At 41.7% G+C, this 27,113-nt stretch overlaps 1 protein-coding gene across 1 annotated transcript in view; it reads right to left on the bottom strand.

Annotated features, from left to right (window-relative positions):
- Positions 1–408: 408 nt before the first annotated feature.
- Positions 409–27,113, bottom strand: part of HTATSF1 (HIV-1 Tat specific factor 1) — a 40,677-nt gene continuing 13,972 nt past the window's right edge. Inside the window, exons 3-9 of the mRNA XM_040323754.1 lie at positions 24,955–25,002; positions 24,698–24,852; positions 21,244–21,407; positions 16,439–16,535; positions 6,594–6,683; positions 3,411–3,548; positions 409–913 (exon numbers count right to left, since the gene is read on the bottom strand). Of these exons, the coding sequence (XP_040179688.1) occupies positions 503–913; positions 3,411–3,548; positions 6,594–6,683; positions 16,439–16,535; positions 21,244–21,407; positions 24,698–24,852; positions 24,955–25,002 (1,103 nt within the window). The 3' untranslated portion in view covers positions 409–502. The remainder of the gene's footprint in view (positions 914–3,410; positions 3,549–6,593; positions 6,684–16,438; positions 16,536–21,243; positions 21,408–24,697; positions 24,853–24,954; positions 25,003–27,113) is intronic.

Below are 27,113 nucleotides of genomic sequence, written 5' to 3'. Positions count from 1 at the left end.
GAGTAAAGTAGAAAGTCTTTATTGAAGCATAAATATTAAAAGCACTGGATGAGTACAGACAGAGGAAATGCAGGTAGGTTGACACGTTTCACACTATGGAAGTGCTTTATCAAAACCAAAGCACTTCCATAGTGTGAAACGTGTCAACCTACCTGCATTTCCCCCACCTGCACTCATCCAGTGCTTTTAATATTTATGCTTCAATAAAGACTTTCTACTTTACTCTCTCTGTGGGTGTGCTGCCAATCCGAAGACTCTCTGTTCCATGTTTTCTGCTGCAGTGGCAGGGCGTGCACCCCACCTCACAGAAGCAACATTGGAGTGTTACTGGTTGTATCACCTGTGAGCAGCGGCCTTTTTTTTCTCTACCTGTGACATTTGGATGCAAAATATGCATTTTTTTTGCGATGGACGCCTGAATGTGTTTGTGTGCATGAGCCCTTATCCACACAGTAAATGACTGACAAATACACAGGGTAAGATAAAAAGCATTAATGTTTCCCTACAGATGTCCTTTCTCATCTTCTTCATCACTGCCACCAATGCTGCTGTCTGTAGATGCTGCATCGTCACCAGCCATTTCAGCATCTGCATTTGCTGGCACATGGACACCGTCTTCTGTAGATGCTGTGTCGTCACCAGCCTGTTCAGCCTCTGCATTTCCTGGCACATGGTCACTGTCGTCTGTAGATGCTGGGTTGTCACCAGCCTGTTCAGCCTCTGTCTTTCCTGGCAGATGGGCACGGCTGTCTGTAGGCTCTGAGACAATGTCCTGCTTGTTTTCCAATTGTCCGTTACTAGCGGGTAATGTTGTGCTGGCATTACTAGCAGCCTCTGATTTTTTCAGGTCATCATCGAGAAATTTCTCCCATCCCTTGAGCCTCTCTTCTCTTTCTCGAGATGTCTCTTCAATCTGTAGAAGAAAGCATTCAGTATATTACGTCAAAAACTTTGCTTGGGTGGATAGTAGGACCTGATAGTAATTAATTAAAGCAGGACCATGGGCAAAATACAATTTTAATATATAGTGCAGTGTGGAATAAGGCAAAGCAGATGCAGGAGGCTGCAGGTTTTACAAGATTTAGCCCCATCTGGGGGAATGCACACTATTCCTAGCTTAGTTCTTTTAATAGGACGCCAAGTGGAAATGATATGACATTACACATTTGTCTCACATCTTTGAGAATGGTAGGTTGTGTCCCAGCCCCGTATTGCAAACTAAATTTTGCTTTCCACAATCCATGAATTTCTATTACTTACAGCTGCAGGTCACAGGCCAGTGAATACTGGGTACAGTCCCCTACCTCTCTATACAAGTACATGTCAGAGGCTGAAATTTATAAAAGGTTTTATATCCAGATGCTACTTCATGCTGTTAAGTATTTTTCCAAAAGACTTTCCCTTGAGAGCTGAGAGTAGATGGGAGCAGGATGTTGGAGCCTTTGAGGAGGAACAGTGGGAGGAGGTCCTCCAAGCGGTGCAGTCATGCTCCCTAAATGTTACACAGCGACTATCGCAGCTGTATATTCTTCTCAGGGTCCACTATACATAGATTATTCAAAATTGGATTGAGAGAGAACCCAACATGTACCAGGTGTGCTAGAGAACATGGAGATCCAATTCACCTCTTGTGGAGATGCCCCAAACTACACCCTTATTGGAGGGTACTCAAAGTAGTCATTCCTACTGATCCCAAACCCTGTGTTTTGGGTATCATGAACAATCTTCAGCAGAAGATGTTACGAAACAGGAAATAGCAAGGGTCCTCTTTCAGGCACGTAAAATGACTCTTAGACACCGAGCCAACTGACCCACCCTCAAGCAAGGAGTGGATTGCCAAAACGGGCCAAACATTATGCTTAGAAAAATATATCTTTCAATATAGAGGGTGCCCGGGCAAATTTCAGGCAGTGTGGTCTCCCTGGCAAGATATGCCAGGTTTGTCCCCTGTTGACTTGGTTCTGGACAGAATATTGTGATCCATTTTTGATTTATTACAAGCTGGTATAGGGGGCTGGTGATACTGTACTGATACATGGTGTATGTGTATATATATATATATATATATATATATATATATATATATATATATATACACACACACACACACACACACACACACACACACACACACACATATATATATATATATATACACACATACACACACACACACACACACTCTCTCTATCTATCTATATCTATCAACGACTTTCTCAGCCAGGGTGAGAAACAGAGGGTGTTGATTTTTTTTTTATTGATTTTTAAAATGGATTTGGTCTATTCTGCATGAAATGGAGCTTAGTTATATAGCATATATTCTGCAATATTTACATTGTTGGTAAACTCATTCAATGAATCGAAGCTCTGCAAGCGGAGGATCTAAACACACAGATCCCCGGTTCTCTGAGGGGAGAAATGGCCGATCATGTGTTCATACAAAGTATGAACAGGGATCTGTCATTCCCCCTAGTAAGTCCCACCCCCCCCCCCCCTTCAGTTAGAACATGCTGAGGGAACACATTTAACCCCTTGATCGCCCCCTCGCGTTAACCCCTGCCCGTCACATTTACAGTGTCATCTGTGCATTTTTATAGCACCAATCGCTGTAAAATTGTCAATGGTCCCAAAAAAAGTTTCTGATCTGTCTGCCATAATGTCGCAGTCCCGATAGTGTTATTATAGATAGTGTTTCTTTAAAAATTGTCACCATTCTTTTGTTTATAGCGCAAAAAAAAAAAAAAACATGCAGATTTGATCAAATACTACAAAAATAAAACTATAAAAAGGATGTACATTTTTTTGGTAGAGTGTCGCACAACTGCGCAATTGTCAGTTAAAGAGACGCAGTGCCAAATTGTAAAAAGTGCTCTGGTCAGGAAGGGAGTAAAATCTTCTGGGGCTGAAGCGGTTAAAGATAATGGGACCATCGGTGAGTCAACAGCGGGTCAGAGGAGGAGCTGCTGCGGAATAGATATGACAGTTGCTCTTTAAAAATTGAGGATTTAAATCAAGTTTATTTAAAGCAAGCCTTATTCCTAGTGATTTAAATCATGATTTAAATTGTGTTTTAAAAATCGACTTGATTTAAATCAAATCTGAGACTCTCCCTCCTGATTGGCTGAGACAGCAGTGGTGCCATCAGCTTCTGCCAATCAAAGCCAGTTAGCCAATCAGGGGCGGGGCCATGGCTCAGTGTCTGAATGGACACAGGGAGCTGCATCTTGGCTCGGGTACCGCCATAGCAAACTGCTCGATAAGGGCACTTGACAGAAAGGAGGGGCCAGCAGAACAGAAGGAAATCCAAAAGAGGAGCAAATCCACTGCAACAGAGCAGGCAAGTATAACATTTTTTTTCCCTATAAAAATAACAAACAAGGACGTTACAATCACTTTAAGTCCCAGATTACCTGATAATCTGTAACACCATCCCACGTTTCCACAAGGAGCTGCCGACCACCAAACCATCTTCCATTTAATGCCAGTGTGCAGGCATCGCCTTCTTCTGCCTCTTTAAATGAGACTGATGCAACTCCATCAGGATGCCTCTAAAGATAATAAAATAAGCCACTTTTCAACCATAGAGAAATAACTGGCAGTGTAAAAATACATTTAAATGAAATAGAGACCTTATTGAAATCTAGTTTAAAAGGAAAAGTGAAACATTTGCAAAAGGTCAACGCGTCCCCAGAAAGTCAGCCGATTTATCTAGGTTCCCAGTAGTAGACAAAAGAGGGGAGGAGGGGTCTAGAGAGCCAAAAAGAGCAGACTTGTGACCCTTTGCCTCGTTTTAATTAAGGCACTACTGTCCACTCTTGTTCTGTAACAGCCTAGTTGCAAACAGAGGAGAATAAAAACAAACAACTTTTTTAACCCTTGGCCCTCCAGCGTCCCCAGTGCCTTTTAGGGCCTGGGAGAGACCGGTTTCCAAGTTGGCCACACCCTATGTTTGCTGAGCACGGACATTTTGCTGGTTAGCCCCCAGACCTAGCTGGGCTGTACCCAGCCCTGGGGTCACTTCCTGCTTCAGTGATCAGCTGATCCCAGGGAGGAGGCTGTGGAGGGAGGGACCCCTCCCATTGTTATTGCACACAGGTGTCTCCAATTCCTCCCACCCATGGGGGGGGGGCTGGATCCCAGGGACCTGATCGCTACACATTTATAAGGGCAGCAAGCCAGGTAAGGCACATTCTTTTTTAATTTTTTCTCCACTCCATTTCCTCTCATTCTTCCCCTTTCCCGTTTTTTTCAATTTATGTTTTTATACCGACTCTGGTCCAACTTTTATAAAGGATTTCTTGAATTATATTTTTATAAATTATAATTTTATAATTTTTATAAATTATATTTTATTATATGGCGTCTGTGAACTACCTCCAGAGATATAGTTAAAGCCCCCGTGGTTTTGTCTGTGAATTGGTATATTGATGAGTTTTGGGATAATATCTCTGTTGGTTCTTATAGCTAGGTATATACCAACTTCCCACCTCTACTATTTGTAGTTATTTTTTGTCATGTGTTTAAGAAAAGTATACCCATATACCTCACTTCATCTGGCTATTTACTGAGGCTAGGCTATTCATAAGGATCTTCCATAAAAACAGGAAGAAAGGACTTCCCCAATTCCAGAATGGGACAACCTGGCCTTCAGTACCAAGCAAATCATTTTTCATGGACTGAACTCCCCTGACCCACAACGACAAGAATGCTGCGTCGCAGAGGTCTGGAGTAAAACTGGCCTAACGGGACTCCCTAGAAGGAGGTTACCATCAGACATAAGGCTTTCATGCAAAAGCAGAGTTGAGACGGCTCACGGACTGGGGGATCTCAAATCTGCTATTGCAGTGGTTGAAGTTTCTCCTGTGGAAAAAACACCCTGGCCAGAGCAGTGTCCGTGACCAGACCCAAATACTCTATACGAGTTGGTTCCAGCAATGATTTTGGAAGGTTCACGATTCAACAGAATTGCTGCAAGGTCTGGACATTCAAAGCCATGCAGTCATACACAGCTGGCACCAACTGTTGCCTTATCAGGAGGTCATCTAAGCATCCCATAATGAGGATGCAAGGAAAGCACAGCAGGACTGGCACTGGAGTCAGCACCTTGATGAACACTCGAGATGCAGACTAAAGGCTGAAAGGCAGGGCCACAAACTGGTAGTGCAGGGATTGCAAAGCAAAGGAAACAATGCAAGTATGCGTATTTAATATCCTTAGACGCCAGAAAGTCTTCCTAGTGAAGGGTGGCGATGACAGATCTGCTGGATGCAATGCAAAATGTCTCAAATGAAGGGATTCAGAGAGTTTTAAGACACATAATGGGGCAACTGCCCCCTCTGGGCTTGGGAACAGTAAAAATATCCTTGGAATGATTCTGCCACAATAATTGGGACAATGACACCTTAAATCTTGAAGACCCGAAAGGGCTTGATGAAGAACTGCTAATATATGCAGGACACGGCAAGTTCTTATGTGAGAAAGGAGGGAGCAGTGATCAATACTCCATCTTGCATCCCTTAGAGACAACTCTTGCACCTAGGTGTCCGAGATGTAAGCTGTTCAAATGCCCACAAAAGGTTAACAAATTTTGTCTAAGGATTTAATGTACTCTAAACCTCAGACCTTGTGGGTTGATGGGAAGTAAAGCTTGGGGGGGGGGGGATGTTAGTAAAGGCAAATCCACTCTGCACTACAAGTGCACTTGGAAGTGTTGCTGTAAATCTGAGGGGGGGGGGGGAGATCTGAAAATGAGGGGAGTGAGTGAGTGAGTGAAAAACTTATATAGCGCTGCACATGCGAACTGAATCGCCTCTGGGCACTTGTTGACCATTTCTCCTTTGACCTTATTGAGTGAGCTCTGCTAATTTTATTATCCAATCACGTAGAAGCAAAAATGCTGTTTATTTTCCTTGCATGTCCCCCTCAGATCTACAGCAACTGCACTTCCAAGTGTACAAAGTGGATTTGCCTTTAGTAAATAAAACCCAAAGTGCTTTTGGCCTAGTTACACTCAGGTGCCAACTTAAATTTTTCTGACACCAATTTTAAGCGCAGACTTTTTTACATCTGTACGCAAAACAATCTTTATCAGATGAATTTCTATACCAGCTGTTTTCTTGTAATGTGCCAGGTTTCATATCCATAAAGGTACCAAGGGCCAGTTTATTGTCCTTCAGACTTTAGGAGGACCGGATTGTGGCCAGTGGGGGCAGAATATATCCTGGGCCCAGCATCAGTATAATAAATATGGCCTTAAGGTTGGGGGTCAGTAGGAGGAGTAGCAGTGCACCCATTAGTAATAGGAATAGTATGCCATAATTGGCATCAGTGGAAGAAATAGTGCCCCCTTGTTGGTGTCAGTGGGAGGAATAGTGCCTCAAATCGGTGGAAGGAATAGTGCCCCAAGGGCCAGATAAAGGCTAGCAAGGGCCACATCTGGCCCTCGGGCCGCAGTTTGGAGACCCCTGCCCTTTGACATAACCATAAAAGCCTCTTTCTAACCAAGACCTTTTCCTGCTTTGGATTCAGTGGGAGTTAGAGCCAAAATAGATTTGGTTAGAGTTGGTCTCCTAAATGGTGTACAAAATTCTTACATCAAATATAAGGACTTTTTTCACTTGTCCAAACTTTTCACATTCTGATCGTAGATCTTCTCGAATTTCATTCAGAACCAGAGGATCCTCCTGCATAAACAAATGAGGTAATCAAAATAACATTTTACCTGAAAACATTATTTCTTGCGTTCTAAAACGTTTTGCCATATGGTAGTTTTATAAAGCATTCCCACATAACAATGGTAAGTTAAACAAAGCTTTTTATATTTATTTGGTATGTATGTAAATAGAATCAGATTTATGGAAATAACATGTTACTGTATAAAAAAAATATATAATTCTTAAAGTGAATCTGCGCTCAGACTATGAACATAGTGTATTTACATTTTCCTAAATCTGAAGTTTAGGTATGACTTTTTTTTTTTTTGCTTTGGACCAAGTATTTATGTATGTGCCATACCTGGCTGAGCCCTGTAGAAGCTGGAAATCACTGTAGTAGGCACCACTACTACAGTGATCGGTCACTAGCCTCTTTGTCCATGCTTACTCAGCACAAGCTCCATTCAGAGAACACTTTGCATTTTCTCAGTGAATGCAAAGCACTCAGAAAATGAAGCCATGACACCCCTGTGAACCCCCGGTGTTCAATATGCAGCAGGGCAGGCATGGGATCTGGAAGCTAATGGTGATCACCGTAGTGATCGGGTCTACTACAGCGATTTTCAACTTCCCTAGGGTTCGGCCTGATATGGCACCTGCATACTTACATTGGTTCAGGTTGGACCAATGTAAATATGTAAAAAGCAATACCTAGACTTCAGATTTAACAAGCCGCAAGAGAGCTTTAAAGTGATAAGGTCTTGTTTTTTTTGTTGCCTAAAAATAACAAACATGTCATACATACCTGCTCTGTGTGCCCCCATAGTAAGCAGCTTGCTATGGGGGCACACAAGCCAAGCCACAGCTCCATGTATACATTCAAATATGGAGCCCTGGCTGGCTAGGCCCCACCCCCTCTCACATTGGCTGACTGATTTTGATTGGCAGCAGCGGGAGCCAGTGGTGCTCCGCTGCCATCTCAGACAATGAGTAATATAGTCAAATTGCATACTAAAATCGACTATTGCGGTGCCGCACCGATCTCCAAAAGTAGTTTCTGTACTACTTTTGAGGACTTCGGGGTGCGATTTGTATAGACATGTGCAGCAACCTGCACTGATGGTCTCTGAAATCACCCCAGAATTCGGGGCTGACATGCAGGAATGAAATTGTGCAATTTCACGATTTCAATCCCGCTGTTAATGTAAAACCAGGGCTAAAGCAGTATTAAACCCAAAAGCAAACATTATATTGCAGCCTATCAATTCTTAAATGTGGTGGCAGCATTCGTTTTTTTCGCCTTTCTTCTATTTTCAGCTGGTCATCAAGCCCTCTTGTTTAATGACAAGGACGGGACAACCATTTACTACTGGTAGGGGTAATAATCAGCTTTATTTATTTTTGCAAAACTTAACCCAAAATGAAAAAAAAAAAAAAAAGAAGGTTTTCTGCAATTGCTTATAAACCGTTAGCTGGCGTTTGGGTTACATTTGTTACTGTATTTAAATCTGCTAGTAGATTGACAATACTGCTGTCTGCTGTGCACATTTATCCAGAGTGTGGGCACTCTAATACAGGAGGTGTGTCACTTGCCAGATCAACAGGTGATGACAGAGGGAAAAAGAAAACAAATGCAGCCACCACATCTAAGGATTGGCAAGCTACATTATATACATTTTTTTGATTTTGGGTTTAAAGTGGTTGTAAACCCTTACAGACCACTTGGCCCTACATGTAAGCCTAGATTAAGGCTTACCTGTAGGTGCAAGAAATATCTCCTTAACCTACACGGTTATTTGCAGAACACAGGCACACTGAGCGTGTCGTTAATGAATGGGACCATGCCGTCCGACGGCTCCCACGCGGGAGCGACGTCATCTCTGCTCCGGCCAGTCACAGCGCCGGAGCAGCGATACCCCGGAAGTCACTCCGGGTATCATGATGGCGGCGGAGGAATAATGAGGGTCACTGCGGGGGCTTCGATCTCAGGTAAGCAATTCATAATGAGCTAGTATGCTATGCATACTAGTATACTGCTATGCTATGCTAGTATGCTATGCTCATTATGCCTTCCTCTTGCAGGGTTTTTTTTTTTCCAGGAAAACTTTCAGAGAGTTTACTTCCACTTTAATATTGCTTTAACTCATGGAAGATGAAGGGTCGAATGTTCTGGAATATTGTCCAATTAGAGATTTTGTGTGTCTAAATCAGCTCTTTAGAATCCAAAAAGTAGTTTAATGGAAGATGAAAGACTTACAGGGGTGCAAATCCCTGTATGCCCATCAGCCTTACTGACACTTAAAGCTTCAATATAATGTGGGCCCTTTACCAGACATATTCCCAAGCATCTGAAATAATCAATAACATAATAACTGACTGACAGCATTGAACATAATAAATTACAATTAAATTAGAAACAAACACACATTGCTTAAAGGAAGAAACGCTCAAATATTTTAACAGTTACCGATCATCTGAAAGAACAAACATTAGCAGCAGGCTGAGCACTGGAGGTTAAACCAGTCACCCAACCCACATTCCACAGGGTCGTAAAAATATACAGCAATCTGGTCTAACTGGTACCTGCATGTCCAGAAGTTCTATTTATTTGTCATCAAGCAAGGCATTTCTCTTTAATAAAAGAGACAGGCAATGCCCCAGTTAATGCAGATTTCCCAATGATAACAGGAATAAAATAGCAATGATTTTATGACATCACAATAAAAGCAAATCATTGCTGCCTGCCAGAAAGTACCTGTAATAACGGCAAGTTTTCTTCATGAAAGACAAGAAAGGTTTTCCCTAAACAAAGGCTACAGTGATTTTTTTCCAGATCACCTCCCTTAGCCCTGGTTCACGCTGAATGCGACTTTGAAATTGTGCTACCTCATTGAAGTACAATTTCAAAGCTCCAGGTCAGTGCGATTTCAGGTGTCCGACATCCTCCCGGCTTCATGCACAAATGTATATGCAAGTCGCTCCCGAAATCACAAAACATAACGCAGGAACCCCCCCAAAAAAAAATCAGTGGCGCACCACAAAGCTGGGGTCACACATATTTGAACTGTTCCATTGCAGACAATAGGGTGCAACTTACCATTTTATTAGCAATGGTCTAATCATATGACAAGTCGCACCAGTGTGAAAAGTGGATATGATTTACATAATTAAAAACCTGCATAGATTAGTGGGGCCGAAACAACTAATCGATCAAACTAATCGATTATGAAATGAATCGATTACAATTTTCATAATCGATTAATCGGCCAGTAACATAATGGGGAAAATTAGCCCTTTATAGTACAAAAAAGCAAATCGCTGCTGTAAATCTTACTTTCACTGTCCCACAGTAAAAAATTAACCCCTTACAGTAGCGATTATTTGCGCTTTGTACTTATTTTTGTTCTTTTAACCCCATTATGTTACTAAACATCTCAGGCCGGGGTCACACCTCTTTTTTTTGGTGCTTTTTGCAGAAACACACTACAGTTCATTTACATGTTTTCCTATGGGACACGTTCACATCCATGATTTTTTCAGGTGCTGCGTATTTGAAAAGGGCAAGAACTTTTTAATGCAAAACGGTGCCATTTTGTTTTTTTTGGTTCAATATACTTCAATCGAGAAGCTGCAGAAAAGCATGTAATGTGTTTTTGCGGCAATTTATGTTTTGCAATCTGCCATCTGCAATCTGCTATTATCCGATTAATCGAAACAATAAATCGGCCAACTAATCGATTATAAAAATAATCGTTAGTTGCAGCCCGAATCATTAGACCTGCTGCATAAATAAACAAACTGAAGATGACAGATTTGACTTAAAGCGGGGGTTCACCCAAAAAAAATAATTTTAACATTACATTCAGCCGAGTTGTCAGAAGGACAATCGGCTGTTTTTTTTAAATTTTATCCCCGTACATACCGTATTTTCACCGCCGCTTCCGGGTATGTCTTCTGCGGGACTGGGCGTTCCTAATTGATTGACAGGCTTCCGACCGTCGCACACTGCGCCTCACGAGCTGCCGAAAGAAGCCGAACGTCGGTGCGCAGGCGCCGTATAGAGCCGACTCGCAGTCCGGCTTCTTTCGGCAACTCGTGATGCGCTGTATGCGACGGTCGGAAGCCTGTTAATCAATTAGGAACGCCCAGTCCTGCAGAAGACATACCCGGAAGCGGCGGTGAAAATACGGTATGTACGAGGATAAAATAAAATAAAACAGCCGAATGTAATGTTAAAAAAATTTTTTAGGGTGAACCCCCGCTTTAAGAATTTTGTTTGGGTAAACACAAGAAAAATAAAAGTGCAATCTGTAAAAAGGAATTTCCAAATACACATGCATTGCACAACAAGGTGGATAATTAACTGAAAAGCACATCATCGTTAAATATCTAATGCACATGGGCCGTACGAAGAGATGTTTAAAAGTTAGGCTAGCAGAACATGCACAGAATATTTTAATTGGGTTCAAAGATCATAATGTGTCTCTGCATTTCAACTTGTTCCACAACCAGGACCCATCATGGTTTAAATTCCGGGGTGTTGATCACCTAAAACCGGCATATAGAGGTTCTAATATTGTCAGATCCAAACGCGAAACACAATGGATATTTTTGGTTGACACTCTTACCAAAAGGGTTAAAATGTTGATTTGGATATCAACTTTTTCATCAGCGATTATTGAACTCTCAACCATTTTAATCGTTTTTTTTATTAAATTTTATAAAATTGTATTTGAATTTTAATATGGTTCAAATGAGTTGTATACATTAACTTCCCCTGTCGGGTCTATTATTAATGATGTCCAGATCAATTGGAGCTTTTTAATATTAAGAGGTGTATATTGCTTTAGCATCTATTTTTGTATATGCAATATGTATATTCTTTTTAGTTATGAATATTTATATATGCTGTAGGATTATTGCGAGTGAATGATATTCAGTTTCAGTAACTGTTTTATAAATCAACACAGGCTAGTGATTGAATTAGAAAAACAAAAGAAAGATATTTGGACAGCCGCACTCCTGGAAAAAAATCCCAAATGTCCTTTAATAGTAAATGGAATACACTACAGTCCACAGCAAACAGTAAAAAAGGGACACACAGCTGACGTTTCGCACTGATACTCACCAAGTGATTGTATTAGGTTTGAGGTATGAAGCTAAAGACTTATAGCTATACCTTTGTTTAGTTATTAGATTGTGCAGTGTGGGCAGGTGATCCGATCTCTCAAGCCTGTAAGGTTATCTGTGTGTTGATATTACACTTGCGTGCACCTATCAGCCAAAGCAAGCAGCTAACTCAGGGCTAACAAGTTGGGAGATGGACTAATAAAAGCCTAGCATTACACCATGAGATCACGCCCTCAGTTGAAGTCAGTTATGACGAAACGCGTCAGTCAAGACCTCTACTGCAACCAGAAGGGACGAGTGGGCTTCCCAGTCAACTGGCTACTTTAGGAAGGAAACTATATCGCCGTGCAATCGACACAGGTGTCTCCCTGTGCAGCAGACTGGTGACTACATTCGCATTTAATTTATATACTTCATTGATGCTTAGAGTTTGTATGCATTTTATATAGGGGCTTATAAATAAATATATTTTGGGCTTATAAATAAACTTATGAAACAGGATTACGCCATGTCCGAATCTTTTGTATTTTATGAATGTCTTTGATCGAAGTAAACCATATTTCCCGAATCCACCTCCAATGTTGATGACCGTGTTTTAAAGTAATATGAGGACTTCTCTTAAGGCTTGAGATTTTCTAAGCTCTGGTGAGTGTAACCCATTAGGGGAGTGTGCCTCAAGCGGTGAAGACTTAGGGATAGATTCAGAAAGAATTTACGCCGGCGTATCTATTGATACGCCGCGTAAATTCAAATCTGCACCGGCGTATCTTCTTTCTGTATTTAGAAAGCAAGATACGCCGAAATTAGGCTAAGATCCGACTGGCGTAAGTCTCTTACGCCGTCGTATCTTAGGGTGCATATTTATGCTGGCCGCTAGGTGGCGCTGCCGTCGATTTCAGCGTAGAATATGCAAATGAGCTGGATACGCCTAACCAGAAACGTACGTGCGCCCGGCGGATTTTTTTTACGTTGTTTGCGTAAGGCTTTTTCCGGCGCAACGTTACTCCTGCTATATGAGGCATATCCAATGTTAAGTATGGACGTCGTTCCCGCGTCGAATTTTTAAAATTTTACGTTGTTTGCAGATTTACGCTACGCCGCCACAACTTACGGAGCAAGTGCTTTGTGAATACTGCGCCCGCACAAACTTGCGTCCCCCTACGTGAATCTAGCCCTTAGTGTCTGGTGCACAAGCTGACAACTATCTAGGATCACCCACTATCTTTTAGAGCTGTATACAAATATACATACTCATCATAAGCAGGAGGGATCTAGGACAGTGGCCTCTCTAGATATAGAGAAGGCCTTCGATACAATCGAGGTACGAGGCAGGGCTGCCCTCTCTCTCCAGCGCTCTTTGCAATAGCAATAGACCCAGAGCACAGGAAACCGCTGCCCCGAATTTACCATTAAAATTGGTAACGGAATTTAAAATACCAGGGTATAATATTATCTAGACAGGTTGAGGATTTTCGAAAGCTGAATCTAGATCCAGTGGTACAGGAGCTTGGGAAGAGATTAAAGATATGGGCGACGTTGCCTTTGTCACTATTGGGATGTGTAAATCTGGTAAAGATGAAAATTCATCCTAAATTTTTGTATATATTCAGGAATTCTCCACAGTGGGTGCCAAAAAGTTTTTTTCACAGCTACACGGAATGGAATGTTTTTTCACAGCTACATGGAATGCTCTCTACATTTATATGGGCAAATAAACCAGCTAGAATTAAATTAAGTACACTTATGAGACCGGAGGCACAGGGAGGGTTGGCCTTTCCAGTTTTTTATAAATATTATATAGCTACACAATTAGTGACGACAGGGAGATGGTTAAACCCGGATGGGTATGACTCGGCTACTATGTTGGAAGCAGCAGCGGTCCAATCAGTGGAGGCACTGCAGGGATTGCTGTATGGAGGGATTAAAACAAGGCGAGATCTAACCCCTGCAATGAAAACAGTTAAAATATGGAAAGCTGCTATGGGAAGAGAAGGATACTCCAAAACAAAATTATCCCCAAATACCCCACTGTGGAGAAATCCTGAGTTACCACATCTGGATTCGATTCAGGATCCAGGAGCATGGACTACATATGGGGTGAAGAAATTGTCACAAGTACTACAGGGGGAAAAGTTTCTTTCATATGTGGAAATGAGGCAGCTTTGGAATATCCCCGAGAGTTATGCGTTTAGGTATAGGCAGCTTATTCATGCCTTATTAGCTCAGTTTCCAGAGGGGACCCCGCGATTAATAGAATGAGGGTTGGAGCAAATGGTAAAAAGTGGAAAAAAGACAATCTCCATTTTCTATATGTATTTAATAAGGACTACATCGCCAGATATAAGTAAATTAAGTTAAAATTGGAAGAGATGTTCCAAATTTAATGGAGAATTGGGAGGAGGTATGGAGGTTCCCATTACAGATCTTGGTATCACTGAGATAAATTAATACAATTTAAAATGATACATAGGAGCCACTATACACCATATAAGTTATATAAGATTTCTCCGACAAATCCTCAGAACTGCTGGAGATGTGCAGACATTCCAGGAGATTTTATGCATATATTTTGGTTATGCCCAAAGATAGTGGTATTCTGGAGGGAAGTTCTGAGAATGATTGCCACAATGACATCAATAATCTTGAAACAGGAGGCAGAGATCTGTTTGCTAGGATTGGTAGGGGAAAATATTGTTTCAGTGAGAAGGAGAACACAGGTAGGCTTATTATTCTACGCAAGGAAAACTATAGTGTTAAATTGGAAAAAGGTAGACGCTACCTCGGTAGTACATTGGAAAAACCTAGTAAACAGCAACCTGCCATTGTATAGGGAGGCATACTGGAATAGAGGACATGGGGAGAAATATGAGAGAGTATGGGCGAGCTGGATAGAAAGCTCTATGACAGCATCAGGATAAATAGGGTACAAGGGGAGGTTAACCATGCCATTGGATAAAGGGAGAGAGAGAGGAGTGTAAAAAAAAAAAAAAAAAAAAAAAAAAAAACCTTTTTTTTTTTGTTAGGTGAAAGGAATGAATTAACATTTTATGGAGGCTCTAGAAGAGAGCAGATTAATGTTATTGAAAATGGAACTGTAAATGTAAGGTTTTATTTTTTGTATGGAAAAAATATTCTCCGAAAATTAAAAGAGATTAAAAAAATAAATAAAAAAAAACCTCTTCCGTGTCTCAGAAAAACAGTCTTCGTCAAAGCCATTAATGTTTTAAAGTCCCGAGTGTGTCAAATCTCCCACCACGCTGTGGTTCCTCCTGCAAACTCAGCAGAGATGTCAGAGATTTGTACTGATGTAGGGATCAGACTAAGGAGCCAAAGGGCGTGGTGGCATGGGGGGGCTTGGGCAACCATTTCACAAAGTATTGAATGTTGTAGACTACAGAGGTTGCAGGGCTGGAAGACAGGGAAGTTTTGGACTCAGTGGCCCGGATTCAGAAAGATGAGCGCATCTTTCTGTGGGCGTAACGTATCTCCGATATCTCTGTATCTCCTGCCTTAAATTTGGGCGCAAGTTCCGTATGCAGAAAGAACTTGCGCCCTTAGTTACGGCGGCGTAACGTATGTGTGGCGGCGTAAGCCTGCCTAATTCAAATGGGGATGTTGTTGGCGTGTTTTATTTAAATTTCACGTGACCCCGCGTATTTGACGTTTCTTGCGATCGGCGCATGCGCCGTTCGTGAAAAAATCCCAGTGCGCATGCTCGAAATTACGCCGCAAAGCCTCATTGGTATCAACGTGAACGTAACTTACGCAAAGCCCTATTCGCGAACGACTTACGCAAACAACGTAAAATTTTCAAATGGCTATGGTTCACTGCACTTTGTACATCAGCATGGTATCTGTGCTGAGCTATGGAAAAAGGCCATTGTTGTGCCCAGGAAAATACATGAAGTGGTAAGCACTCACAGAATGCACATCACAAATGCCCAAGATACAATTAGAACTGGACTAAATGAAAAATACAAATTCACAAATCAAATTTCATTTTCACATTTACCTTTACTTCTTACCAGTTGTTCACTTTACAGCAAATATGTAAGGATTCAAACTCTAACATTTGACAAAATCCTGTGTTTTGTAAGGCTCTGTGGTAATCTTAAAAAGCAGCAGCAACCTCTACTGGCCAACATTGTGTAAAACAGTTGTTGGTACGCTACACACTGTATATTATAATACCCAAACATGTTTTTTTTGTTTGTTTTTTACATTACTAAAATACAAAATGTTATTAGCATCCTTTTCAACGAGAGGATAATAAATATAAAACACTGAAACCTCTGGGCACAAACAGGCTCTCCTGCTATGTTCTACTGCAATTGTGTAGAGGTAGAGGTCCTGTTGTCAGAATACAATAACACAGCAGGGGAAATTCCCCATCCACCTTGAATGTGTGGATGGGGAAATCAGACCAGTTGAGAAAAAAAAGAAGAAGAGCCATGTATGGCCAGCTTAGGTCTGAAGTGTGACATTCTTGGAGTTCTGCTTTCTCCCATCTACACATACCTGGAACACCTGTCACCTGACGGCCAAAACCTTATGGACCAAAGGTCTAAGGTCACCATTTACAAGATGAGAGCAGATAAGTAAATACAAGATAACAGAAGATACCATAAATGTGCTAATGAATGATTTGTGCTCACCTCAAAGTCTGTAGGATGAAACATATTCCTAATTATTATAACTCTTTCATGACGTTTTCTGGAATCAAGTTTCTTTTCGGGTCTCCAATCTAGTTGTCTACGTGGGACAGAAAAACAAAAGTGACATTCTCCGAAAAGCTAAACACCACGAGTCACAGGCAGGGACAATTAAATACACGTTTCTTTCCGGCCCCAGTGGCCAATCTGCATTCTATTCCAAAACTGGGGACTCTAAATAAGAACACTCAGAGGGAAAGGGATGACCTGTCCTGGCAGGACAGTTGACTGCCATTGTCAGGTACGCTAATTCAAATCAAGTCTTCAAATACCAAAGCCTGAAGTGTAAGAAAATATATAAGGCGTTACAGTGCTCAGTGGAGTCCAGTGAACCAAAGAGCAGTATTTAACAGGTTTGCCCACGCTTGACCCCACGTAAATTACGCTTTTTTTCGTACAGCGCATGCGCGCGCATGCTCAGTATCACGTCGGATTTTCAAATTAAATTACGCCCGCTCAATGCCTAGACGACATGAACGCAATTTACGCAAAGCCCTATTCGCGAACGTTTTACGCAAACGACGTACACAACGGAAAATTCTACGCTGGCCCGACGTCCATACTTAACATTGCGTACGCCTCATAGAGCAGGGGTAACGTTATGCCAAAAAAAACCTTACGTAAACGACGTAAAAAAAAGCATTGGGCGGACGTACGTTTGTGGATTGGCGTATCTAGCTAATTTGCATACTCGACGCGGAAATCGATGGAAGCGCCACCTAGCGGCCAGCGTAAATATGCACCTAAGATCCGACGGCGTACTAAGACGTACGCCAGTCGGATCGAGCCCACATTCAGTCGTATCTTGTTTTGTGGATACAAAACAAATATACGATGGGGCATCTTAGAAATTACGCGGCGTATCAATACATACGCCGGCGTAATTTCTTTGTGGATCTGGGCCTGTGTGTTCTTTTCAATGAAGCCTCCAGCTTGCATGTGATCACGTCATTGCTGCCATAGGCATCAAATTATTCAGGAACCATGCCGATTGGTTCCTGATTAATAGTGGGGACCTGAGCTGCAAGCTTAACAGCTACTAACCTCACCAAGTAGACCCCTTTCACACTGGGGTGCTGGGTGCATACGCGGTAAAGCACCGCTAGTTTTAGCGGTGCTTTACTGCTGTTATAGCAGCGTTTTTCTGCCACTAACAGGGCGCTTTTAACACCCGCAAGCGGCTGAAGAAAGGGTTAAAAGCGCCGACACTGCCCATTCATTTCAATATGCAGGGCATTTTGGACTGCCCCAAAGATGCTGATTGCAGGACATTGGCTTTCACACTGGGGTGGCTTGAGAGGCACTTTACAGGTGCTATTTTCTAGCACTAAAATGCTTGAAAAGCGCCGCAGTGTGAAAGGGGTCCAAGTGGCATTCCGCGGACACACGATCGGTTTTTCAGGTTGTAAAAAATGACGTTTTTAATGGTCTAGAAAAAATGAAGTTTTTTTCAACCCGATCATTAAAAAACGGCATTGACTACACACGATCGTGGAAAAAAAAATGCTCTAGCAAAGCGCGGTGACATACAACACGTATGATGGCACTATAAAGGGGAAGTTCCATTCGGATAGCGCCACCCTTGGGGCTGCTTTTGCCGATTCGCGCTTTTCAGTCTGTTACAGCGTGATGAATGTGCCATCTCCATTACGAACACTAGTTTTACCAGAACGAGCGCTCCCGTCTCATCACTTGCTTCTGAGCATGCACGTTTTTTTCACGTCGTTAGAGCCCACACACGACCATTTTTTACGACGTTAAAAATGACAACGTAAAAAATTAGAGCATGTTCGAAATTTATAATGCCCATTTTTAACGTTGTAACAAAATGCTGATCATTTTAATGACAAAAAATTTTTTACAACCCGAAAAACGGTCGTGTGTACGCAGCATCAGGCTTTCAAAGGGAAGGATGATGATAAACAAGCACCCAGAATGGGATATAGTGCTATACCCGAGGGAATACAAATGGCAATTGTTGCAATATTTTATGTCACACTGTGGTGTACGTTTAATAAACCGTGATAAGCCGAGATCATGATGATCACGGCTTATCACAGAGCATTGCCGGTTTAATAAACTATGATGAGGAGCAGAGAACATATTCTCCACTTCTCATCACAGCACATGGCTGTTTTGTCACAAACAGCCAGTTTAATAAACCGTGATCTGAAGATCTCACAGCCCTTCCACTGAAATATCTCCCTTCCAGATTCACCAGCTCAGAGGTGGAGAATCTGGTGTGATAAGAGGAAGAAGGCTCATTTCTTCCTAATATTAGCACCAGTGGGTTAAAAATGAATATTAAAAACTATATTATATATACACACACACACACACACACACACACACACACACACATGTGTGTATATATATATATATATATACACTGTGTGTGTGTGTGTAATATCACACAGAATATATAACACACACACTGTATGTATGCATACATACATACATACACACACACGTGAATATATACAGGATAACAAATATATATATATATATATATATATATATATATATATATATATATATATAATATATATATATATATATATATATATATATCACGTGTCTGAAAACATGTAATTACATGTTCGTTTTAAACTTTAGTTTCACTTTTTGAACTCGGCTGCACTGTAATCTCACAATATCTCACGAGATTACAGGCCCACCCACTTTTACACAGAATCTCAGCCGTTTTCAGAGGAAACACTTCTCCTCTGTTCTCCCTCTGAGAACTTCAGTTCTCAGTTTATTAAACCGGCCGCAGAGGTGATAATTTTCCTCTGAGAACTGCCGAGAACTGAACTGAGAAAAAAAACTTCTCAGTTTATTAAACAGACACCTGTATTTGCTCAGCAGCCTTTCAAACGCAATTTTTGGGGAAAAAATACACCTCAATGAATAAAAAAAAACTAAACAGTAAAGTTAGCCTAATTTTTTTTTTGTTTAATGTGAAAGATGTTACGCCGCGAGAATCGTGATCTATCTTTTAAACAAAAAATAATAAAAAATCGTGATTCTCATTTTAGCCAGAATCGTGCTGCTCTAGTGACCGCAGGACACTGACGCAGACACATCCGTGAGTCCAAAGACTTCAATCTCCTTTTCAAAGCTGACAGAGTATTCAGCTGCAGAGGACTGGAATGAAATTGAGCAAAAGGTACTGCCACAAATAAGGCCACCATCTTTCCCAGAACCCTCATTCAAAAACAAATTGAGGAATTCCTCATTTCTGCCATCTGCCCTCTCAATGAACAGATTACCACCTGCATTCAAAACTGATGAAACTGAAAAATCTGAGATCTTTTCACGTACAAAACTCCAAATTTCTAACCCTGAGACACTGTCTGATATTTCCCTCAACTGTGCCTCTCCAAACGCCAGCATACTACCACCACCTAAACAAGCATGGGCACCTCCTCATAAGGAGATAGACTTGGAATCGGACTTTGTTGGTTTATAGATGGTCCAATTTGGCACCTTTCATGGGGGAGCAGATACCCACCTAATACAAGCGTTTGCTCCCACTTCCAGAGAAAGATCGGCACAGTATCCATGGCGATCTAAGCCATATCCGCCAGCGCCCGCCCCCCCCCATCCCGTCTTCTGGGAGACACACAGGTCCCAGAATACAGCAGGGAACGCGCAACGCGACTCGCGCATGTGCAGTAGGAAACCAGGTTGCGACGCCGCATGGCCTCACTTCCTGATTACCTTACTTTAGATGCCGGTGCCTCTACCCAGAGCCAAGGGACGGGTCGGCTCGGCTTCGGGTGAGGACATTGCGGGCACCCTGGACAGGCAAGTGTCCTTATTTTCAAAGTCAGCTGCTGCAGTATTTGTAGTGGCTGACTTTTAATTTTCTTCAGGCAGAACTCTGCTTGAATATCCTTTTTTTGTCAACTTCTTTATTATTAAACTTTTGACTACATTCAAAAGCATGGTTTCAATAGTATATTAATTAAATCCTACAGGCAAGAAAATTATATAAGTGCAAATGCATTGCACTGCCATGTTTTTAGGAATATGGGCTCAAACAAATACTGTAAGTAGATTTTAATGGAATCAATGCTAACAAACAGCCAAATCTTCATCAACAAAGACACCCACCTGGGGGGGGGGGGATTAATAACACTTGTTATATGGAAATATATTTATCTATGTTCTGTAGCCCTTCAGTTAGGTTACACAAGCAGCCAACTAGATTATGAACAATTTAGGTTGATGTTGTATACATATGGAAAACATCACTTCACAAGTATCATACTATTAATTTCTCCCTAGCTATGACTGCCAATGCAGAAAAATGTGCATAGAGTATCTGAAGTAGGCAATAAAGGAAGTATAATAGTTTAGGAAACTGTCAAAAAAAAATAAAAAAAATAAAACACATGCCCTGAGAGAAATTGTTGGACTGAATTGCTGACCAACTTCTGGGAAATGCTAATCCAGTGGCTTCAATAATTTCTAAATCAATGGAAAACATCAGCCGAAGCCGATTTCTGGCTTTAGATTTACTACACTTGCTGTATGCTTCCTGCATGCAGGTCTGCGATTCAACAGTTTGGATGGGAAACCAACATTTCTGTAAGGTTCCTCTTTAGCAATCAGTCAATTTGTAATATATTCTGGGGTCCTCTGAAAAAGCTCTAAGTGTACAAGTTAGCGTTTCTATAAATACCGAAAAGTTGTAACCACACACACACACACACACACACACACACACACACTCTGCATACTTTTGCTGCAGTGACAATTTCTTCTTGTAGTCCTTTGATTTCTTCTTCTTTTTTGATGCATCGTATTCCCCTTTGAGCTGGAACTTTGCACTTTCAACATGAAGTCTGTAGCCTCTGATTTCATAATCATCAAGGATTTTTAAAGCCAGCGCAACAGATTCTTTCTAAAATGAAAAACACACAAGTATTTTACATCATGACCAGCAAACATACTGCTAAAATTCAGTTAAGATAAAGGCTAAATGAAAAAAAAAAAAGACGTTTTATACACACACAAATGAGGTGGATGAAGGAAGTCTCCATCCCTTCCCTAAAAGGACAAATGTACTCTGACAGCGACATCAGATCAAGAAAAAGTTTCACTTTGACAGAAGTCAAGCGATTAACTTAATTTAAGTAGGAACGCCACACTGATCGAAATTTGGCCAGCTCAGCAACTTCAGTTGGTATATGGCCAGCTTTAATGTAAATTATTATTATACAGGATTTATATAGCGCCAACAGCACTTTACAACATCAGGGAAGACAGTACAGTCACAATACAAGAAGGATCAGAGGGCCATGCTCGTTAGAGCTTACAGTCTAGAAGGGAGAGTCAAGTGGAACAAAGGGTAGTAGCTGTGGGGGATGATCAGATGGACAAAATTAAAATACAGTTGTTGGGTGTGGGTAGGATAGGCTTCTCTGAAGAGGAGGGTTTTCAGGGATCCTCTAAAAGCCAATAGAGAAGGAGATAGACGGACAGATTGGTAAGGAGTTCCATAGGCTTGGAGAGGCTCTGGAAAAGGCCTGGAGATGAGCATGGGAGCAAGTGATGAGAGAGCTAGAGAGCAGGAGGTCTTGAGAAGAACGAAGAGAACGATTAGGTTGGTATTTAGAGACTGTGGGCCATATTCTTATAAATCTCCGGCGGCGTAAAGTATGTCCTTTACGTTACTCCGCCGCAAGTTTAACTGGCAAGTGCCTGATTCCCAAACCACTTACCTGTAAACTTGCGGCGACGTAGCGTAAAGTCCACCCGCGCAAGCACTCCCAATTCAAATGATCCTGGTAGGGGGCGTGGATCATTTAAATTAGGCGCGCTCCCGTGCCGATCGTAATGCGCATGCTCCGTCGGGTAAATTACCCGGCGTGCATTGTGCTAAATGACGTCTCACGGACGTCATTTGTTTTGACGGTAACGTAAATGGCGTCCAGCGCCATTCACGGACGACTTACGCAAACAACGTTAAATTTTCAAATTTCGACGCGGGAACGACGGCCATACTTAACATTGAGTACGCCACCTAGGGGGCATGTTTATCTTTACGCCGCGTATCGCTTATGGAAACAACGTAAAATCACTACGACGGGCAAGCGTACGTAAGAGAATCGGCGTGACTAGTCATTTGCATATTCTACGCTGACCGCAAAGGAAACGCCACCTAGCGGTCAGCGTAGATATTGCAGCCTAAGATACAACGGCGCTGGCCGTCGTATCTTAGGCATGTTTAAGTGTATCTCAGTTTGAGAATACACTTAAACATAGGACGGCCTTAGAATCGGACTTACGTCGGCGTATCTGCTGATACGCCGGCGTAATTCTTTGAGAATATGGCCCTAGGTCAGTGATGTAGCTGGCTTGGTAGATAGTTGTTAGTATTTTGAATTTAATTTGTTGGGTGAGCGGAAGCCAGTGGAGGGATTGACAGAGAGGAGTAGCAGAGACAGAGCAGTTGGCGAGCATTTAAATGAGCATTTCCTTCTGTTTTTCTATGTTCCTAAGAGCAGAAATGCGAGGTCCGTGCTCGCTCATCAATGTTACTGCCGCAGCCATTTATTTTTCCTGGTTCGAAGTCTTCCATCTCCAGCCACAAATACCGTAAATGGGAGACACTTTGACCTGGCTTATTCATCCCAGTTATACATGGGCTAATTTGCTAAATACAGTACCCAGTTGTGTGCAAATAAATGTAAATAGGCATAGGGGCTCGGGTAAGTATTAGCAGGGACTTCTGCACACAAAAGGTTTGCAGAGCATGTGTATGCCAGTGATGTCACTGCTCCTTTTAAAAAGGTAATGACTGGGCTGGCAAAGGTATTTGGAACACAGAATGTGGATTTATTTTCTTTGTGCCATTCAGGAATATATTTGATGTTTTTGTGCCTGGAGTTCAAACTTTAAAGCTTAAGTATGGCAATTTTTATGTAGTTACATTGGTCCAGCTTGTACCAAGTTAAGTATTTAGGTGCTACACCTGCGAGATCCCCATGGAATTCTTTGCCCCTTAAATGGCACCCATATTGAGCAAGTGACCTCCTAGTGCTGATCACTGTATTATTAGTGGTGCCTACTACAGTGATTCCCAGGGATGCCACATATATATTTACACTGGTCCAATGTAATAATTGCCTTATCTAAACTTCATACACATCCATGTGTATGGGCATCACCTATACATCGCACTGGACTGTAATATTTGGATCATTCATGTACCTATTTTTACTTACATTTATTTCCACATGTTTCATGTCAGAGCTGTACAGTTTGTTTATCTTCAGACACCACTTATTTGCATAGGCAGTTTGTTGGTAAAGTTGAACTAACCCTTTAAAGTGGTAGTAAACTTGTTTTTGTTATTCTCACCTACAGGTAAGCTTCTAATAAAGCTTGCCTGTAGGTAAAATGAATATCTTCTAAACATGAACAGTTTAGGGGATAATCTAGCGAGTAGCAGCCAGTTACGTCACCGGAGCATGCCCTCTGAAGGAATACCCGTAACATCATCGTGGCACATCCAAAAAGACGTCCGGAGTCTCCGAACCCAGAAGGAAGACCAGGTGAAGTTGGAAGCCTCTGCAGCGGTGACGGTGCGCTGCTGGAGAGCTTTGTTTTAAAAGGTACGTTTTTCATAATGTGCTAGTATGTGATGCAGATTAGCACATTATATCATTGCCTTGCAAGTGGAAACTTTTTTTTTTTCTTCTTACAGACTTTACTACTCTATCATAAAAGTGCTCTAGTAAAGATATATATAAACTGAAAAAAAATTTTTTTTTTTTTTAGGGAGAAGTGTTTGCTGCATACAGTAAGTGGTTTGGTAATGAAAAATCAAGACAGCCTACTTTTGGAAGAAGGATTACACCCCTTCCCTCCCAGACCCCTTAACAGGATCTTTACAGGGCAGGGTCAGGAAAAAACTGCCCGATTACATTTCTGCAAGAAATCGGTAATAGACAGCTCGTTCAAGGTGCTAGAAGCACCCAGTGAAGCATATGTTCAGCCTGTAAGCCCACCTGCTTTCTTATTGCACTAGGTTGCCAGCAAAAGATTAACCTTATCTGAATACATGGGAACATTCGATAAAAATAAATAAAAAAAAAGGCCCGGTTGGGAATGAGGGTAACCCCCTAATGAAGTAGTTAAATCTTAACAACCTCCAAAAGGGTTATAGTTACCCAAAACTAAACTAACCTTGAGATAGCAACACAAGCCATCGCCTTTCAGGTTCCCATCCTTGTCTTTGTACAGTTTTACTTTAAAGTCCTCTGTCTGCAGATCCCGCATAATGATTCCACACTTTGACATGATTTCAATAAATTCATCATAGGTCAGATCCAAAGGAAGCCCTGCCAAGAGAACATATAAAAACAATGATTTTCCGTGAAAATAAAATAAAAAAGTGGTAAATGGCAGACTGCTTTAAAACAAAATGTGTCGTTTGTACTTACCTGAAACATATACATTGGTGTTTCTGCCATCATCCACGTTGAACCAGCCTGTTAAAAACACCAAAGATACTTAAGCTGTTCAGCACAAAATCGATAAAAAAATAAAAATTTAAGTAAGAATTTATTTAGCTTTATTGAGAGCAGCAAGCAAAAAATATGATAACAAATCAACATTTTTCTTTTTGTAATATGGCTGCTTTTTTTTCTACAAAAAGTGAAATATACTTTTAAAAAGTAAAGTACATGTTTCAACAGTATTTTCTGTACATGCTGTAGTGATGGCCATAGCTAAGGGATCTGCACTCCTAGTGCAATCAGCCTTTAAACAGGAACCAACAATAGAAAATTCAAGTTAGACTTATGCCGCGTATACACACACACACACACACACACACACACACACACACACACACACACGTTATTCATGTCATGAAAAAAAAAAAAAAAAAGTATTTCTCGACGCTCTACTTCTCAAGCCTGTCTTGCATACACACGTTCGTGGAAAAAAATACTTGCGCAAAGCGCGGTGACGTACGACGGCACTATAAAGGGGCAGTTCCATTCGAATGGTGCCACCCGTAGGGCTGCTTATGCCAATTTTCCCGTCTCATAACTTGCTTCTGAGCATGCGCATTTTCCCCCTCAAAGCGTACACACGACTGTTTTTCACGCCGTGAAAAACGATGTGAAAAAATAGAGCAGGTTCTAAATTAAACGGCCATTTTTCACATCGAGAAAAATGCTCTGGATCATACACATGATCGTTTTTTACAACCAATTAAAAAAAATAAAAAAATCCCTGTCATGAAAAACCACTTTCACAATGATGAGTTTTTCAGGCGCCTGAAAAACTCCTGCACTGCAGTCTCAATGTGAAAGCCCGAGTGCCTTCACACTGAGGCGATGCGCTGGCGGGACCGCTCCAAAATTCCTGCCAGCAGCATCTTTGGAGCTGTGAGAGGAGCGCTGTGTTTACCGCTCCTCCACAGCCCGTTCCCATAGAAAACAATGGGACCGCATTGTAGCCCCGCTAGTGGCCGAATACCGCCGCAATTCCGACGGCACTATACCGCCACCGCACCTCCTGCCTCAGTGTGAAAGGGGCCTAACTGGTAACTTGTTTTCCAGGATAGCACCTGAGAGTGGCTCCTCACACTTGCCAACAGTAAACGGCACTTCCACCAAACCTTAAAAGGAGGATTCTCCCCACAGCTCGTCAGTTGTAGTAGAGTACCTCCAGCCCAGACTGGAACACATAATCAAAATATGTCACAGCATAAAACAAAGGTGGGTCGCTGCTGTCCTGAAAGACTCCTGGAAAACAAGTTACTGGTAAGTCTAACTTGAATTCTCCGTAAACGTCTTTCAGGACAGCACCTGAGATGATAAACAAGACAAACCAAATAGGGAGAGAACAGCCTGCAGGACCTTGCTGCCAAATGCCTGCTCACCTGCTGACAGAAGGCCCAGTCGGTAATGACGGACAAAGGTTGACAAAGGACTTGAGCACGTAGCTGTTTTACAAATTTGATCTGGGGTTGCACCAGCTTTTTCTGCCCAAGTAGTGGCCAGAGCTTTAGTAGAGTGGTGCTCAAATTCCCAGCAGGGGAGAGACAATCCAACCTGGGAGCAAGCTTCTAAAATAGCCAATTTAAGCCATCTAGCAATTGACCCCTTCGATGTCTGGTGGCCCTTTTTGTTGTCCAAAAAAAAAAAAAAGAACAAGGAGTCCGAAGACCTAAAGTCCCTTGTTACTTCCAGGTAACACAACAGAATTCTTCTTACATCCAAATTGTAAAATAAAAAAACTAACCGACGGGTTTGAACAAAAAGTCAGCAGGATAATCTCCTGTGACTGGTTATGAACGGACGCCAAAACGGCAAAAAAAAAAAAAACAGTTCCGTCTTAAAAATAATCCTATCTGGGTAAATAGACAAGAAAGGTTGCTTCAACTGATATAGCGCGCAGTTCATCGATTCTACGTGCAGATGTGATTGCAACTGAAAATACGGTCTTAAAAGTAAGATTTCATAAAGAAATTGATTGCAGCGGTTCAAAAGGTTCCTTTGTGAAGGCTTGCAGAACCATTGACAGATTCCATTTGGGAAAATGCTTAGCAGGGGCTGGTTTGGATCTAGTAAGTACCTTAAAATATCTT

The sequence above is a fragment of the Rana temporaria genome, chromosome 9, assembly GCF_905171775.1.
Source record: "Rana temporaria chromosome 9, aRanTem1.1, whole genome shotgun sequence".
In the NCBI taxonomy this organism is placed as follows: Eukaryota; Metazoa; Chordata; class Amphibia; order Anura; family Ranidae; genus Rana; species Rana temporaria.
The sequence above is the reverse complement of the archived record's forward strand: the minus strand, read 5'-3'. Positions and strand labels throughout refer to the sequence as shown.